At 49.6% G+C, this 14,492-nt stretch overlaps 1 protein-coding gene across 1 annotated transcript in view; it reads right to left on the reverse strand.

Annotated features, from left to right (window-relative positions):
* Nucleotides 1–14,492, reverse strand: part of LOC310696956 (phospholipid phosphatase 3-like) — a 40,688-nt gene that overhangs the window by 15,618 nt on the left and 10,578 nt on the right. The window contains exon 2 of the mRNA XM_083483188.1: nt 1,474–1,631. Within this exon, the coding sequence (XP_083339314.1) occupies nt 1,474–1,631 (158 nt within the window). The remainder of the gene's footprint in view (nt 1–1,473; nt 1,632–14,492) is intronic.

Below are 14,492 nucleotides of genomic sequence, written 5' to 3' on the forward strand. Positions count from 1 at the left end.
ACACCACACTGGCTCTGAACACAGAAGGTCACAAGCAATTCCAGCGCTGGCAGTGGGGCACATTTCTTAATGGCAAGCAGCGATTCGCACTGTGCATCAAGAAGCTGCCCCTGGGCTAGCCAATCAGAACAAAAGGAACGGAAAATTTTACTGGACCTAGCAAATGGGTTCAATGGACTTCCACAGAGAACAGCTTCCACACTAGCCAAATCAAAAATGAATATGGCTGGGAGGAAACTTTCCTCTTTAAACTAGGTTTGGCTACAGCACTGGAGAAAGGGGTGCATGTGTCAGGTTTCAGGGACTCAGCTTCCTGTCCCCCCCTTTGGCAGTAGATAACACAGTGAAAGGAGTCTCTTACCAGTTAGAAATTTTAATGATAATAAAGGTAAAGGGACCCATGACCATTAAGGTCCAGTCGTGGCCGACTCTAGGGTTGCGGCGCTCATCTTGCTTTATTGGCCGAGGGAGCCGGTGTACAGCTTCCAGGTCATGTGGCCAGCATGACTAAGTCGCTTCTGGCAAATCAGAGCAGAGCATGGAAACGCCATTTACCTTCCCGCTGGAGCGGTACCTATTTATCTACTTGCACTTTGACATGTTTTCGAACTGCTAGGTTGGCAAGAGCAGGGACCAAGCAACGGGAACTCACCCCATCACGGAGATTCGAACTGCCGACCTTCTGATCAGCAAGTCCTAGGCTCTGTGGTTTAACCCACAGCGCCACCCGCACCTTTTTAATGATCATAGCGAGAGAACAAAGAATCCATTTCCTAGGAATGAAGGTGCTCCCAATTAAGGGTTCCACCCACTTCCTCCCTAGTCACCCACGTCACTACCACACCTTGTAACCTGATCTCGCAACCACTGCGCTTTCTGAGCAGCCGCCTTATCTGCTCTCCTTGACCTTGGGCTGAGTGGGCGGACGCTTTCCAGAAAAGTGAGTCTGTTAACGCTCTCTCTCCCAGTGCTTCTTCTCCTAGCTGTTCCCCATCAAGTACTTCCCAGCTTCTGCCTTCTGAACTATCCCTCTGCCAACCACTGTTCCAAATCTATACTGTCCCACTGCTCCTGGGAAGATTCAGGATCCATTCCTCCTCAAGTGCAGCCTCCTCAGCATGGCCCCTGACAGCATGCTGCATGAAATGGAGATGGAGAGTCATCTGTGCTGGAGGAAAACAGAAGAAGGGCCCCTGCAAGGAACCGTAAGGGAATATCATGTGGCATCAGGATACAGGTGATGTGATGTTCTAGAAGGGGGTCTGGTGGGGAGAGGGGAGAGGGTCCTGTATACCCTGAGCTCTTCAGAGGAACCTGGGGTGGAAAGGCATGCAATAAATGCATGCAAGAAGACAAATCAGCAAAATGCTATGGTCGGGTGGGTGGTGTTTTGCTGCCAGGAACAAGGCACGGCACAGGATGTTAAAGGACAAAAGGGCATGGTTCCCTCCCTCATTCCCCTGAAAGACTCACCACTAGACAGGCAATGAGGATTCCCACGGAGATGAGCACAGAGTCGCTGACGGTCTCAGCCCGCTGCAGCGGGTACCTGATGCTGCTGTCGTTGCAGAAGAAGCCGCGGCGCATAGGGGAAACAAGGCCAACCTCGCAGATGAAGAACGGGATGGATGCTGCAGCCAAGGAAGCGGGCAAGAGAAAGAGCAGGTCAGGGAGAGGGAAGGGTTCTGAGATCCACAGCTGTGGTGGCCAAGGCTGGAGGCCGAGGGCTGAGCTGGGACTGCAAAGCCCAGCGTTTTGTAGATTACAGATCTCCCTACCTACCTACGTAATGCTAGTCACCAGCATCCCATCTGTCTCACCAGAGCAGTTATCTCCTGCTTGGACTCTGCAATGTGCTCTACGTGGGGCTACCTTTGAAGGTGACCCGGAAACTACAACTAATCCAGAATGCGGCAGCTAGACTGGTGACTGGGAGCAGCCGCCGAGACCATATAACACCGGTCCTGAAAGATCTACATTGGCTCCCAGTATGTTTCCAAGCACAATTCAAAGTGTTGGTGCTGACCTTCAAAGCCCTAAATGGCCACGGCCCAGTATACCTGAAGGAGAATCTCCACTCCCATCGTTCAGCTCAAACACTGAGGTCCAGCTCTGAGGGCCTTCTTGGTATTGGCGCCTTCCCTTCAGATGTTAAGGAAATAAACAACTATCTGACTTTTAGAAGACATCTGAAGGCAGCTCTGTTTAGGGAAGTTTTTAATGTTTGATGTTTTATTGCATTTATGATGATGATGATGATGATGGGAGCCGCCCAGGTGGGCGGGGTATAAATAATAAATTATAATAATATTATTATTATCCTACTGTAAAGGTAAAGGGACCCCTGACCGTTAGGTCCAGTCGTGGATTACTCTGGGGTTGTGGCACTCATCTCGCTTTACTGGCCAAGGGAGCCGGCGTTTGTCCACAGCTTCCGGGTCATGTGGCCAGCAGGACTAAGCCGCTTCTAGCAAACCAGAGCAGTGCACGGAAACACCGTTTACCTTCCTGCCAAAGTGGTACCTATTTATCTACTTGCACTGCGTGCTTTCGAACTGCTAGGTTGGCAGGAGCAGGGACTGAGCAACAGGGGCTCGTCCCATCATGGGGATTTGAACCGCCGACCTTCTGATCGGCAAGCTCTAGGCTCTGTGGTTTAGACCATAGTGCCACCCGCATCCCACGATTATCCTACTGTAGCATGAGCAAAAAAACAGAACCCAGGATGGAGCTATGCAAACCGGGGACTTGCTTTGATTCTCAGTGGATGGGGTCTCCAGGCAATCATAGTTGTAGCAGACCACGAGGGTCATCTAGCAGCTTCTAGCCCAATCATCTCCAATGCAGGAATCTCTTTAAACCCACAACCCTGAGACAAAGGGTCTCGTGCTCTTCGAACAAAGCAGATTTAGCCCCAGTGGTTTGCAACTAGGAAGACTTCTGGGAGGCAGCTGTGGGAAGGAAGCAGATTTGACTGACAGGAGTGAAATGGTCCACAAAAATAGGTTTTTCCATCCATTCCATCAAATCCCCTGGCAAAAGAAACAAGTGATGTCTGCCACACACTGGGGACTGGAATGTGAACCCAGGCACATTAGAAGCCCTGGGGCAAACATGGAACAAGGTGTTTCAGCCGCAGCTCTTTCTGCCCAAGAGCTTGGCCCATGGGACACAATGTGTGTCATTTGTCCTAATTAACACTAGGGCCTTGGCATAACGAACTCCCCACCACACCCTGAGGGATCACCAGTTTCCACAAGCAGGAACACTTGTGCAACACTTAAGAACCCAGGAAGAACTGTTAGAAATGACCCCATTGGCTCATATACATGGCAAAAGCTTTCTCAGTGCCAAACACCTACTTGACGTTTCCACATACACTGAAGATGATAGGCAACATTTGCTAGGACTTGCCGATCAGAAGGTCGGCGGTTCGAAACCCCGCAACGGGGTGAGCTCCCGTTGCTCGGTCCCTGCTCCTGCCAACCTAGCAGTTCAAAAGCATGTCAAAGTGCAAGTAGATAAATAGGTACCGCTGTGGCGGGAAGGTAAACGGCGTTCACCAGAAGCGGCTTAGTCATGCTGGCCACATGACCTGGAAGCTGTACGCTGACTCCCTCGGCCAATAAAGCGAGATGAGAACCGCAACCCCAGAGTCGGCCACGACTGGACCTAATGGTCAGGGGTCCCTTTACCTTTACCTCCCTCATCTGGGATTCAGGGGTATACTGCCTATACTGTGGAGGTTCCATGTTGCTTTCACGGCAACAGACTCCTCCATGGATCTGCCTGGTGTAATGCTTGCTTTTCATAAAGCAACATTTGCAAGGGGAGCCCAAGTCTGCTTCTCTGCGGCACTTTCCATATCCCTCTGCAGTCTTGTGAATAAGCACACAAAATAACTAGCCTGCAAAAAATATTTACAAGCCTTTTAAGAGGTTAGCAGCCAGCAGGGAACAGCAGAAGCCCCCTTCCCTCCATGGTCGGCAAGGAATCAAGAGGCCGGAAGTGGGAAATGCCTTTCAACAAGACGGAGATGGGGAGATGGTGGAAGAGCAATCTGTTTCTCCTCCATCGGCTGACTTGATTATCATGCTAGCTATGGGGGAAGAGATTTTGCTTCCTCTGCAACTAGCAAGGAAACCAAATGGACTGGCATAGCAGGGACCTGCCCCAACTGCGGGAACACACTCCCTCCCTGGCATCAGTTGTCTGTCGCTGGAACTGTTAATTGGAAGTATAACCTCTGCATGTGCGTTTCAGTGGGTTATTGTAAAAAGAAAGAAAGAAAGAAAGAAAGAAAGAAAGAAAGAAAGAAAGAAAGCTGCAGCCCAACACATTTTGGATCAAACCGTTCTTTGGGGACAATGCACGTTCTTTATTCCTGCCACCAAGTAATACTACTTTTTTTGGGTTCCCTACGTGGGGGACCTGGTAGCCCTTCAAGGTATTGTTGGACCTGAACTCCCATCAGCCTCAGCCCAGCTCAAGGACATGGGTAGGCAAACTAAGGCCTGGGGTCTGGATCCGGCCCAATTGCCTTCTAAATCCGACCCACGGATGGTCCAGGAATCAGCGTGTTTTTACATGAGTAGAATGTGTCCTTTTATTTAAAATGCATCTCTGGGTTATTTGTGGGGCATAGGAATTCTTTTCCCCCCTTTCCGGTCCCCCACAAGGTCTGAGGGACAGTGAACCGGCCCCCTGCTGAAAATGTTTGCTGACCCCTGCTCAAGGATGATGGGAGTTGTAGTCCAGCTATATCTGGAAGGCCCAAAGGCTCCCCAGCCATGCCCTAGTAACTGACTCTGACTCCACCTGCCAGATGGATGGGAGGGGGTCAGCATGGGTGGAAAGGACTTGCTTGGACCCCCCCCCTTCCAACATATAAGGCATGCAGACCCAACTCCCTTCTCAGCTACTGCATGGGTGCTACAGATGGAAGAACAACACAACAAGAAGCAGTCATGAAACTGAGTCACTAGAGCAGTGGTTTTCAACCAGTGTGCCATGGCACCCTGGGGTGCCTTGAATGATGGTCAGGGGTGCCGCGGGCAACACTGGCCTCTGTCCCTCTTTTCTTCCCTCCCTCCTTTGATGCCCTCTTGCATCTCTGCCTCCCAAAGGCTGGCGTTTGTTGCAGCAGCTGTTTATTGATACAAACTCTCCAGTGTGGTGGGAGCCAGTGTGGTGTAGTGGTTAAGAGCAGTGGACTCGTAATCTGGTGAACCAGGTTCGCTTCCCCGCTCCTCCACATGCAGCTGCTGGGTGACCTTGGGCCAGTCACACTTCTCTGAAGTCTCTCAGCCTCACTCACCAAACAGAGTGTTTGTTGTGGGGGAGGAAGGGAAAGGAGAATGTTAGCCGCTTTGAGGGAGGGTGTTTGAAAAAGGGTGAGAGGCTGCTAGCTCTGTAGGGAAGGGGTGACAGAACTGGGCTCCTGAGTCCCACAGGGGTGCTGCAGAAAGAATGGAGTTGGTCAAGGGAGCTATGGACTTGAAAACCTTTGTACTAGAGTATGGGAGTGGGAAACCTCAGCCAAATTCCCATGTGTGACCAAGAAGTTGAGCGGCCGGGCCTTGAGCAAGTTGCTCTCTCTACTTTAGCCTCCCTAGAAGTTGCTCTCTCTACTTTAGCCTCCCTGGAAGAGGAGGAGACAAACGAAAGGTTTTTAAAAAGCAAGAAGGTCCCTGTAGGGTGTGAGTGGTCCAGCAAGGGTCAAGTTGCACAGACAGCTGTGCCGCAGGAGACGCCAAGGCGAAGACCGCCATAGGCCAAGACAATCAGGGTTCTCTGTCAAACAGCCAAGCCTTTTGGCATCCGCTGAGCTCGGCACATGCAAAGAGCTCTTTGAGAAGGCTCTGGGTTTCCAGCGGAATCCGTTGGACTCCTGCCATTCTGCCCTTCTCAGGGGCAGCGAGATGGACGTGAAGGTTTGCAGAGGGGAGAAGGAAGAGGGCTAAATTTAGGGCAAAGCAACCGACACAAAGAGCTCAAGGACCTGAGCCACAGATCTGGGGTGGATCAGTGTCTGCTCCAGCCAGAGACACCAGAGAAACATGGGCCTTGCCTCCTTGGAGTGGCCTGCTTACCAGAGCACGTCCCTTCAGAGAAAGCCATGGAGTGAATGAGCTCTCAACCCAGAAGGAATTACCGTATTTTTCGCTCCATAAGGCGCACACACATTTCCCCTTACTTTTTAGGAGGGAAAAAGTGCGTCTTATGGAGCGAATGCAGGCAGGAGGCAGGCGGGAAAAGCCCCCAAGAGCCGCACACACACTCCGCGTGGCTCTTGGGGACTTTTCCCCGAGGAGGGAGAAGGGACTGACTGGCTTTTAGAGGGGGAATGCAAGAAAAAAAATGCTTTAAAAGGGAGCGCTGAGCAGAGCCTGGGATGCATACAAGCTCTGCTCAGCACTCCCTTTAAAAAAAAAAACAAATTTCTTGCGTTCCCCCTCTAAAAACTAGGTGCGTCTTATAGTCAGGTGCGTCTTATGGAGCGAAAAATACTGTATATTTATGGCAGGTTCAGCAATGGCCATTTGGCTGCTAGTGGCCAAACAGAAAATGCCCTCATCTCCTCTGCTGCATACCATACCTCTGCACCCACCTTGCGCACCTGCCCACTGCCACCCAGCGGCAACGGTGGGCACACACGGGGGTGGGCACAGTGGAAGATGCAGCAGAAGGATGGCACCAGTGGGCATGAGGAGGAGGTGGCCAATAAGCTCAGGAGGCAGATCTGCCACCTCTTCCAGGTATTGAGAGCCTGCCGCCCTGATCCAACTGCCTCACCTTGCCTGGTGGGCAGGTCAGCCCTGGAGCGACAAGAGAGCCACATCCATTTTCTTATCAGCTTGCAGCTGGGAGATCTGTGGACAGACTAAAGATCACCACACTTTCTTTTAGAACCTGTGGCTCTCCAGATGTTGCTTAGAACTGTACAGACGAGAAATCTGAAAAAACGTACCTCAGCACAAGAACCAAGAATACATGTACAGTCGTACCTTGGCTCCCAAACGCCTTGGTACTCAGATGTTTTGGCTCCCAAACGCCGTAACCCCAGAATTCGAACATCCGACATGGCTTCAGATTGGCTGCAGGAACTTCCTGCAGCCAATCGGAAGCCGCGCTTTGGTTTCTGAACGTTTTGGAAGTCGAACGAACTTCCGGAACGGCTTCCGTTCAACTTCCAAGGTACGACTGTAGGCTGTACTCGTCTTCCATTTATTTATTATGATTAACTTTTACAAATATATCCCCCCCCCTTATAAAAATAAAAAAGGCCTTGCTCGTCATCTCACAATAAACTTTCCAGCTTCCCACAATAGCCCTCTTCCTTGGAATAATCACTACCCATCTCACCTTATATGGTGCCTCGGCCCTCTCAATGCATGCAGAGATTCCCTGGCACTTGGAGAGAGCTATTAATATACAGGGCTCTTGGCTGCACTGAGACATTCACACTGCGTTGCTTGGTCAGCTGCCCAGAGCAAAGGGCTCAGGTGTTGGGGTCCAGAGAGGGAGAGGCCCAGTGACTGGGTGCCAGGGACCACGAGGCACGAAGCACCCAGTTGGCACCATGAGCCGCGGATCTGGAACTGCCATCCTTTGACTTCTTTCGCTGTTGCTCTGCGTGACTGCAAACCTTCACGCTAGAGTTCCCATCCCTGCCATGCAGCTGCCTGTTACGGCTCAGTCTCCTGGATGGAGCTGCTTCGTGCCAAAGGGACCTGCTCTGTGCCCTCGGCGACATTCCTCTGGCGTTCTTCTGCTGGGTGTTGCTCCTGATCTGAACAAGTGGCAGCCTGCCTGGCCCCCTCCCACAGAAACACCCAGGCGAGCAAGACTCAACCTGTGGTGCTTCCTCAGTGCAAGGGGAGGGGGGGAGGGATAGAAAAACAGGGCTGGGCCTGGAAGGAGGCGAGGGGATGCCCACAGGGGTTGGGAACACTGCCAGGCAGGGGGCAAAGCAGGCGAGCTGGACCACCGGGGCTAAAAAAACCAGGAGCCTCTTACTCTGTGACCCATTGGGGAGAGACACTTGATGGAAGCTTTGTTTGTCCCACAGTCTACTTCCCACCAACCAAAATTCCTGCTCCACCATGGCTTTATTCCCCAGTGGTCCACACTCTGAACAAGGAGGAAGAAGCAGATGCCAGCCTCGCTTGGCTAGCCCTCTACAGTGGCACCTTGGCTCCCGAAAATAGGCTCCCAAACACCGCAACCCCAGAAGTGTTCTGGTTTGCAAATGATTTTTGGAAGCCGAACGTCCGTTTTGGCGTTCAGCGTTGTTTCCGGGGCCAATCAGAAGCTGCCCCTTGGTTTGCAAACGTTTTGGAAGCCGAACGGACTTCCAGAGTAGATTGAGTTCAGGAACCAAGGTACCACTGTACTCTCTTCCTCAACTGGGGGAGGGGGGCAAATGAGGACAAGATTAACAGCAATGTGAAAGCGCGATCCATACTCTGGAACTCCCCGCCTGGTTCACATCACGCAGGCGCCTTCGCTCTATTCATTTCCGGCACATGCTAAAAACATTCCTGTTTAGGCAAGCCTGCCCAGATGCTTAGAAATGCTGGTGTGGATTTTAAACTCTTTTACCACTTTAACTTTTTGTATTTTTTTTAAAAAGTATTGCTGTAATTTTTCCCTGGATTTTCTTGTTTTGTATACTGCTTTGAGGATTTGTTTTGTTTGTTTTCAAACAATCGAAAAATATATAAATTTCATGTAATCAATAAATTACTTTTCCACAGTATCACACATTTCAATCCTCAAAATGTCAAGGCCTGCTTCCCAATTCGTACTAGCCTTATTTCCCCATTACTTCATAAGTACGGGACAATTTTACACCTCCCTGCTGTTCTTGGGTACTGATCCTGCTGTAACGTACAGTGTTGCTCTGTTCCGCACAGCAGCGCTCAAGATTCATAAGATGCCCTGTGCCACAAATCAGTTTTGATGAACATATCAGAGTGCTCTGTAAATGATAGTTAAAGCCTTTATATATCAGCCTTTTGCGCTTTTCCACACCTGCCCAATGTTCCTGAGCGTTCTTTTGGATTCTTTTAGCTTCTTTTAAATTCTTATAGACTTTTATATTCACCTTGTGTTTTAATACTTTTTAGCTTTCTAAAGCGCTTTTTAGATTTTAAATGCTGGTCTATGACCGTAATAAAGATTTGTATTATTGTAAGCCTCAAAAGAGACGCGAGTGGTGCTGTGGGTTAAACCACAGAGCCTAGGACTAGCCGATCAGAAGGTTCGAATCCCCATGACAAGGTGAGCTCCCGTTGTTCGGTCCCTGCTCCTGCCAACCTAGCAGTTCAAAAGCATAGAGTGCAAGTAGATAAATAGGTACCGCTCTAGCGGGAAGGTAAACGGTGTTTCCGTGCACTGCTCTGGTTCGCCAGAAGCAGCTTAGTCATGCTGGCCACATCACCCAGAAGCTGTATGCCGGCTCCCTTGGCCAATAAAGCGAGATGAGCGCCGCAACCCCAGAGTCGGTCATGACTAGACCTAATGGTCAGGAGTCCCTTTACCTTTACCCTTTAAGCCTCACCTCTCCATCCAGGCAAGTAAGCAGGGCAACACCTCAGCTAAAAGACACATTCCTGACACTTGAGGTGGGTTGGTGAGGGGTGTGGCCTGGCAAGTGGGCGTGGCCTAGATAGAATCCTGAGGACCAGGTGGAGAACCCTGAAGGACCACATTTCCCCCCTGGGCTGAGATTTATCACTCCACCTCTTCCTGGCTGCCTCTGCACCAGCCAGTTCCATGGCCACCCGATCTCCCTAATGCCAATGCTACCAGGTTGCCTGCCTGCCAGCCAGCTGCTTCCCTAAGCCCTTGTTCTTGCCAGACTGCAAATCAATCGGACCCATCCCTGAAACATTTTCCTGCAATCAAGTTCTGCCTTCAGATTGCCCTTCCTCTGCAACCTTAAGGCAAACCTGCTCCCCGGGTTCTCTGTCTAGGTTTGCGGAGCACATGTCCCAGTGCTGTACAGTGGTACCTCGGGTTACAGACGCTTCAGGTTACATATGCTTCAGGTTACAGACTCCACTAACCCAGAAATAGTACCTCGGGTTAAGAAATTTGCTTCAGGATGAGAACAGAAATCGCATGGCGGCAGTGTGGTGGGCCCCATTAGCTAAAGTGATACCTAAGGTTAAGAACAGTTTCAGGTTAAGAACGGACCTCTAGAACGAATTACCGTATTTTTCGCTCTATAAGACGCACATTTTCCCCTCCAAAAATTAAGGGGAAATGTGTGTGCGTCTTATGGAGCGAATGCAGGCTCCTTGGCTTCAGCGACAGCAACGCGAAGCCTCCGAAGCGCAGTGGGAGCGCTCCCGCCGCTCTCCGGAGGCTTCGGGTTGCCATTACTGAAGCCTGGAGAGTGAGAGGGGTTGGTGCACACCGACCCCCTCTCGCTCTCCAGGCTTTGGGTTCCTTTCGCTGAAGGGTAGGTGCCCCTTCAGCTAAGGTGCAGTGCCCCTTCAGCTAAGCGGGAGGAGAAATGGAAGGGGCTCTGTTTCTCCTGCCGCTTTGCTGAAGGGGCGCTGTGCAGAGAGGGGGAGAATTTTTTTTCTTGTTCTCCCCCTCTAAAACAAGCTGCGTCCTATAGTCAGGTACGTCCTACAGAGCGAAAAATACGGTAAGTTCTTAACCCAAGGTACCAATGGATTCCAATATGGATTCCCATCCTGCAGGGTCCATACTACGGCTGCCCACCCCACAGTGCATCACCAACAAAGGTAAGGATGGGAAACTCGCTAAACTCCCAAGTTTCCTCAGGGCAGAGAGACGGCCCTTCTTCCTGGGGGAAGCTACAAGCTACAAGTCATGCCTTCCACCCAATGTTAGAAATTAGTCAGGCGCTAGGTGCATTTTCACCTGGCTATCAACCACTTGTGACCCAGTGAAGATGCCTGGGCATCAGGGTTGTGCCTGACATCTCCCCCATCCGGAGGTGCATACCTGGAGGTCATTGGATTTTGGCTGCTTTCACACACTAATACTACATCCTGTAGAATTTTATCAGTTACGTACAATCAGAATGAATTTCAGGAACTATGCTTTTCCTGTGCAGCCCGGGCAGGAGCAGTGAACAATGTTATAGTTAATTGTTGCTGCTTGTCTTCACTTACTCCACCCCAGTGCCCTGCTCACAGTTGTGAAGAGTATTCCTATGTTATGAATGGTCTGTGTCACCATTAAGAAAAAGAGAGAGGAATAGCCCAATATATACGTGGACTGTCCCTGGATAGAGTTTTCTTCTTTCAGTTCTCAAAGCTCTTAACCGAGCTCAAGGTTGTCATCTGAACTAGCCAGATAATCAATCGCAGTCAGTCAGTCCTTTGAAAAATAAGACTTTAGAGACGTCTTGCTCCAAAAGTAACGTTACCAGACATCCCTGTTTCCCAGGGACAGTCCCCAGATTTACAAATTAGTCCCCATACAAAATCTATTGATGTTGAAAAGTGTCCCCGGATTCATTGAAAAAAATCTGGTAACCTTACCCAAAAGGTAACTAGACTTTCCATTTTGGCAACTGTAGCCTTGGTGTAAGGAGTCATTTGGCGCCTAGCTTAAATACCTGAGTTTCTAACACTGCTTCCACCTGTACAACCTGCTAAGAAGTTCTGAAAAAGTCTCATCAAGATGAGCAGGAGCTGTAGGCTATGTGATTCTGAGTTATTTCTCTCCCCAACTGCTCTTTTTTCTATAACAAAATCCTATAGCTCCATTGAGGCCTACAGTACCAAAGAGCTGCCTCTTAGTGCTGTATACTATTTTGACGTAACAAGTTTATCTTCTCTCTAGAGTATGTCACTTGCTTGGGCATTGCCCTGAAAGGTGGACTATACATACAGTGAAATCTCGACTTACGTAGGGCTCTACTTATGTACGATTCCAGTTACGACCTTCAGTGGGTGCTTCAACTTATGAACTTTCCTCTCAATATGAACAGAGGCCTTACCAGCAGCCCGGAGCTCGCCTGGCCGGCTGCAGGGCAACACTGAGGCTCCTGCTGCCAGGGAGAGGGCCCCCATCCCACCTCCAAAGCTGTGGAAGAGGTGCTGCTTGCAAGAGGCACAACAGGGCCCACTGCAGCCCCAAACCCCACCGAGGAACTAACCTGAGGAAGTCCAGAGAAGAACCTGGCCTGGCAAGAAAAAAAAGTGACCCTGGCCAAAGTGAATCAGCTCTTTACTGACCCTTGCCCCACCCCCAGCTTGTAGCCAGGTAAGCCCACCCACCCTCAGCGCACGTAAGGGAAAAAAAGTGTTTTTTTTTCATCTTCAATACTGTCTTATTTATTTTATAGTACAATACATTGATTATTGCCTTCATTTTATGGATCTATGGTCTCGTTAGACAGTAAAATCCAAGTTAAAATGCTGTTTTAGGAGGTGTTTTTCTTTTTAAAATCATTTTTATTGATTTTCCAATAAAAAACATCCAATTAATATATCCAATCATGATACTCCAATTAAAATAACAAACTAAAATAAAAAAGACCAAATTATAGTCCAAATTATAATTATTAATTTTTCAGAGCTCCCCACGGTCTGGATCTCTGAAGCATTTCTCCACATCTCAGTCCTAACTCTCCTCGTTGTTTCCATATTATCCACATCTTGATTTGACACTTTATTGGGCGGGGGTGTTTTTCATTGTCTAGAATGGATCAATTCACTTTTCCATTACTTTCTATGGAAAAGTGCGCCTCTACTTATGGACATTTCTAGTTATAACTGGACCTTCGGAACAGATTATGGTTGTAAGTAGAGGCTCCACTGTACTTTCAATAAATAAACAATGAACTATACCAAACCACTGATTTGGTCCAGCTGGCTTGGTACTGCCTGCTCTGGCAAGCAACAGCTCTCCAGGCAATCGTCTACCCCAGCCTTGCTTTTCAAGATCCTTTTAACTGGCGATGCAAAGGATATGAACTATAGGCCTCTGTGCAAGGGACACACTCTACCTGTGAGCTATGAGCCTCTCCCCAAAAATGTGTGCAGGGAATTGAATCAGGAATCCTGTGGGAACGACAGGCTACCATCACAAAAGCAGATAAGACAACTTTAGGCATGAACCCCAAACTGTATTTCAAAACAGTTTCCCCACATACCTGCCTACACACAACAGATATGCCAAGAAACTGAGAAGCAGGATGGCACCAGTAACTCACCAGGTCCAAAATTAATTACCATGCCTTTAACTCTCAAGGAAACAGATATCTGACCCCTGGATCAGGCCTGTCAGGGACCCTAATTTGGTCTGCAAGGCTGTTTCCCCCCAAACCACACCCTATCAGCCTGTCACACAGATCTTATGGGACAGGTAAAGATGTGGCTGTCGTTGAGTCGTGTCCGACTCTTTGTGACCCCATGGACCAGAGCACACCAGGCACTCCTGTCTTCCACTGCCTCCCGCAGTTTGGTCAAACTCATGTTGGTAGCTTCAAAAACACTGTCCAACCATCTCATCCTCTGTCATCCCCTTCTCCTTGTGCCCTCAATCTTTCCCAACATCAGGGTCTTTCCCAGGGAGTCTTCTCTTCTCATGAGGTGCCCAGAGTATCGGAGCCTCAGCTTCAGGATCTGTCCTTCCAGTGAGCACTCAGGGCTGATTTCCTTCAGAATGGAGAGGTTTGATCTTCTTGCAGGCCATGGGACTCTCAAGAGTCTCCTCCAGCACCATAAATTCAAAAGCATCAATTCTTCGGCGATCAGCCTTCTTTATGGTCCAGCTCTCACTTCCATACATCACTACTGGGAAAACCATAGCTTTAACTATATGGACATTTGTTGGCAAGGTGATGTCTCTGCTTTTCAAGATGCTGCCTAGGTTTGTCGTTGCTTTTCTCCCAAGGAGCAGGCGTCTTTTAATTTCATGGCTGCTGTCACCATCATGGAACCCAAGAAAAAGCACTGCCTTGTCGTGGTGAAGGGGCTTGAATAACTCAGAGAAGCTATGAGCTATGCCGTCCAGGGCCACCCAAGATGGACAGGTCATAGTGGAGAGTTTTGACTAAACGTGATCCACCTGGAGCAGGAACCGGCAAGCCACTCCAGCATCCCTGCCAAGAAAACTCCATGGACAAAGACAATAGGCATATAAAAGATGTGGCTGGCTGGGAAAGTGTAAATGAGCTCTTGATTGTTCCTTGGCAACAGGGACTGTAGGTGGCACCTTTTAAAGCTGGTGTCAAATACCAAGTGGCTTCACTTGGTAGCTCCCAATCAGAGATCTCCAGTGGATCCCTACAAATCTCACTGGGAACTCTCGGTTGCAGCTGACCACTTGTGATGGGCCTGGGGGTAACCCGAGAACCGTGATCCATGTCCGGTCCAGAATCTGAAGGTTCCACTAGGAGTCAGTCTGACAGGGTCAAGGCAGGACACAAGGCAGGAAACCAGGCAAGGACAGGTACAGGATCTCAGGCAGGATCTAGCATACAGCAATATTGCTCC

Source organism: Podarcis liolepis, assembly GCF_965112155.1.
Source record: "Podarcis liolepis genome assembly, chromosome: 17".
Taxonomy (NCBI): domain Eukaryota; kingdom Metazoa; phylum Chordata; class Lepidosauria; order Squamata; family Lacertidae; genus Podarcis; species Podarcis liolepis.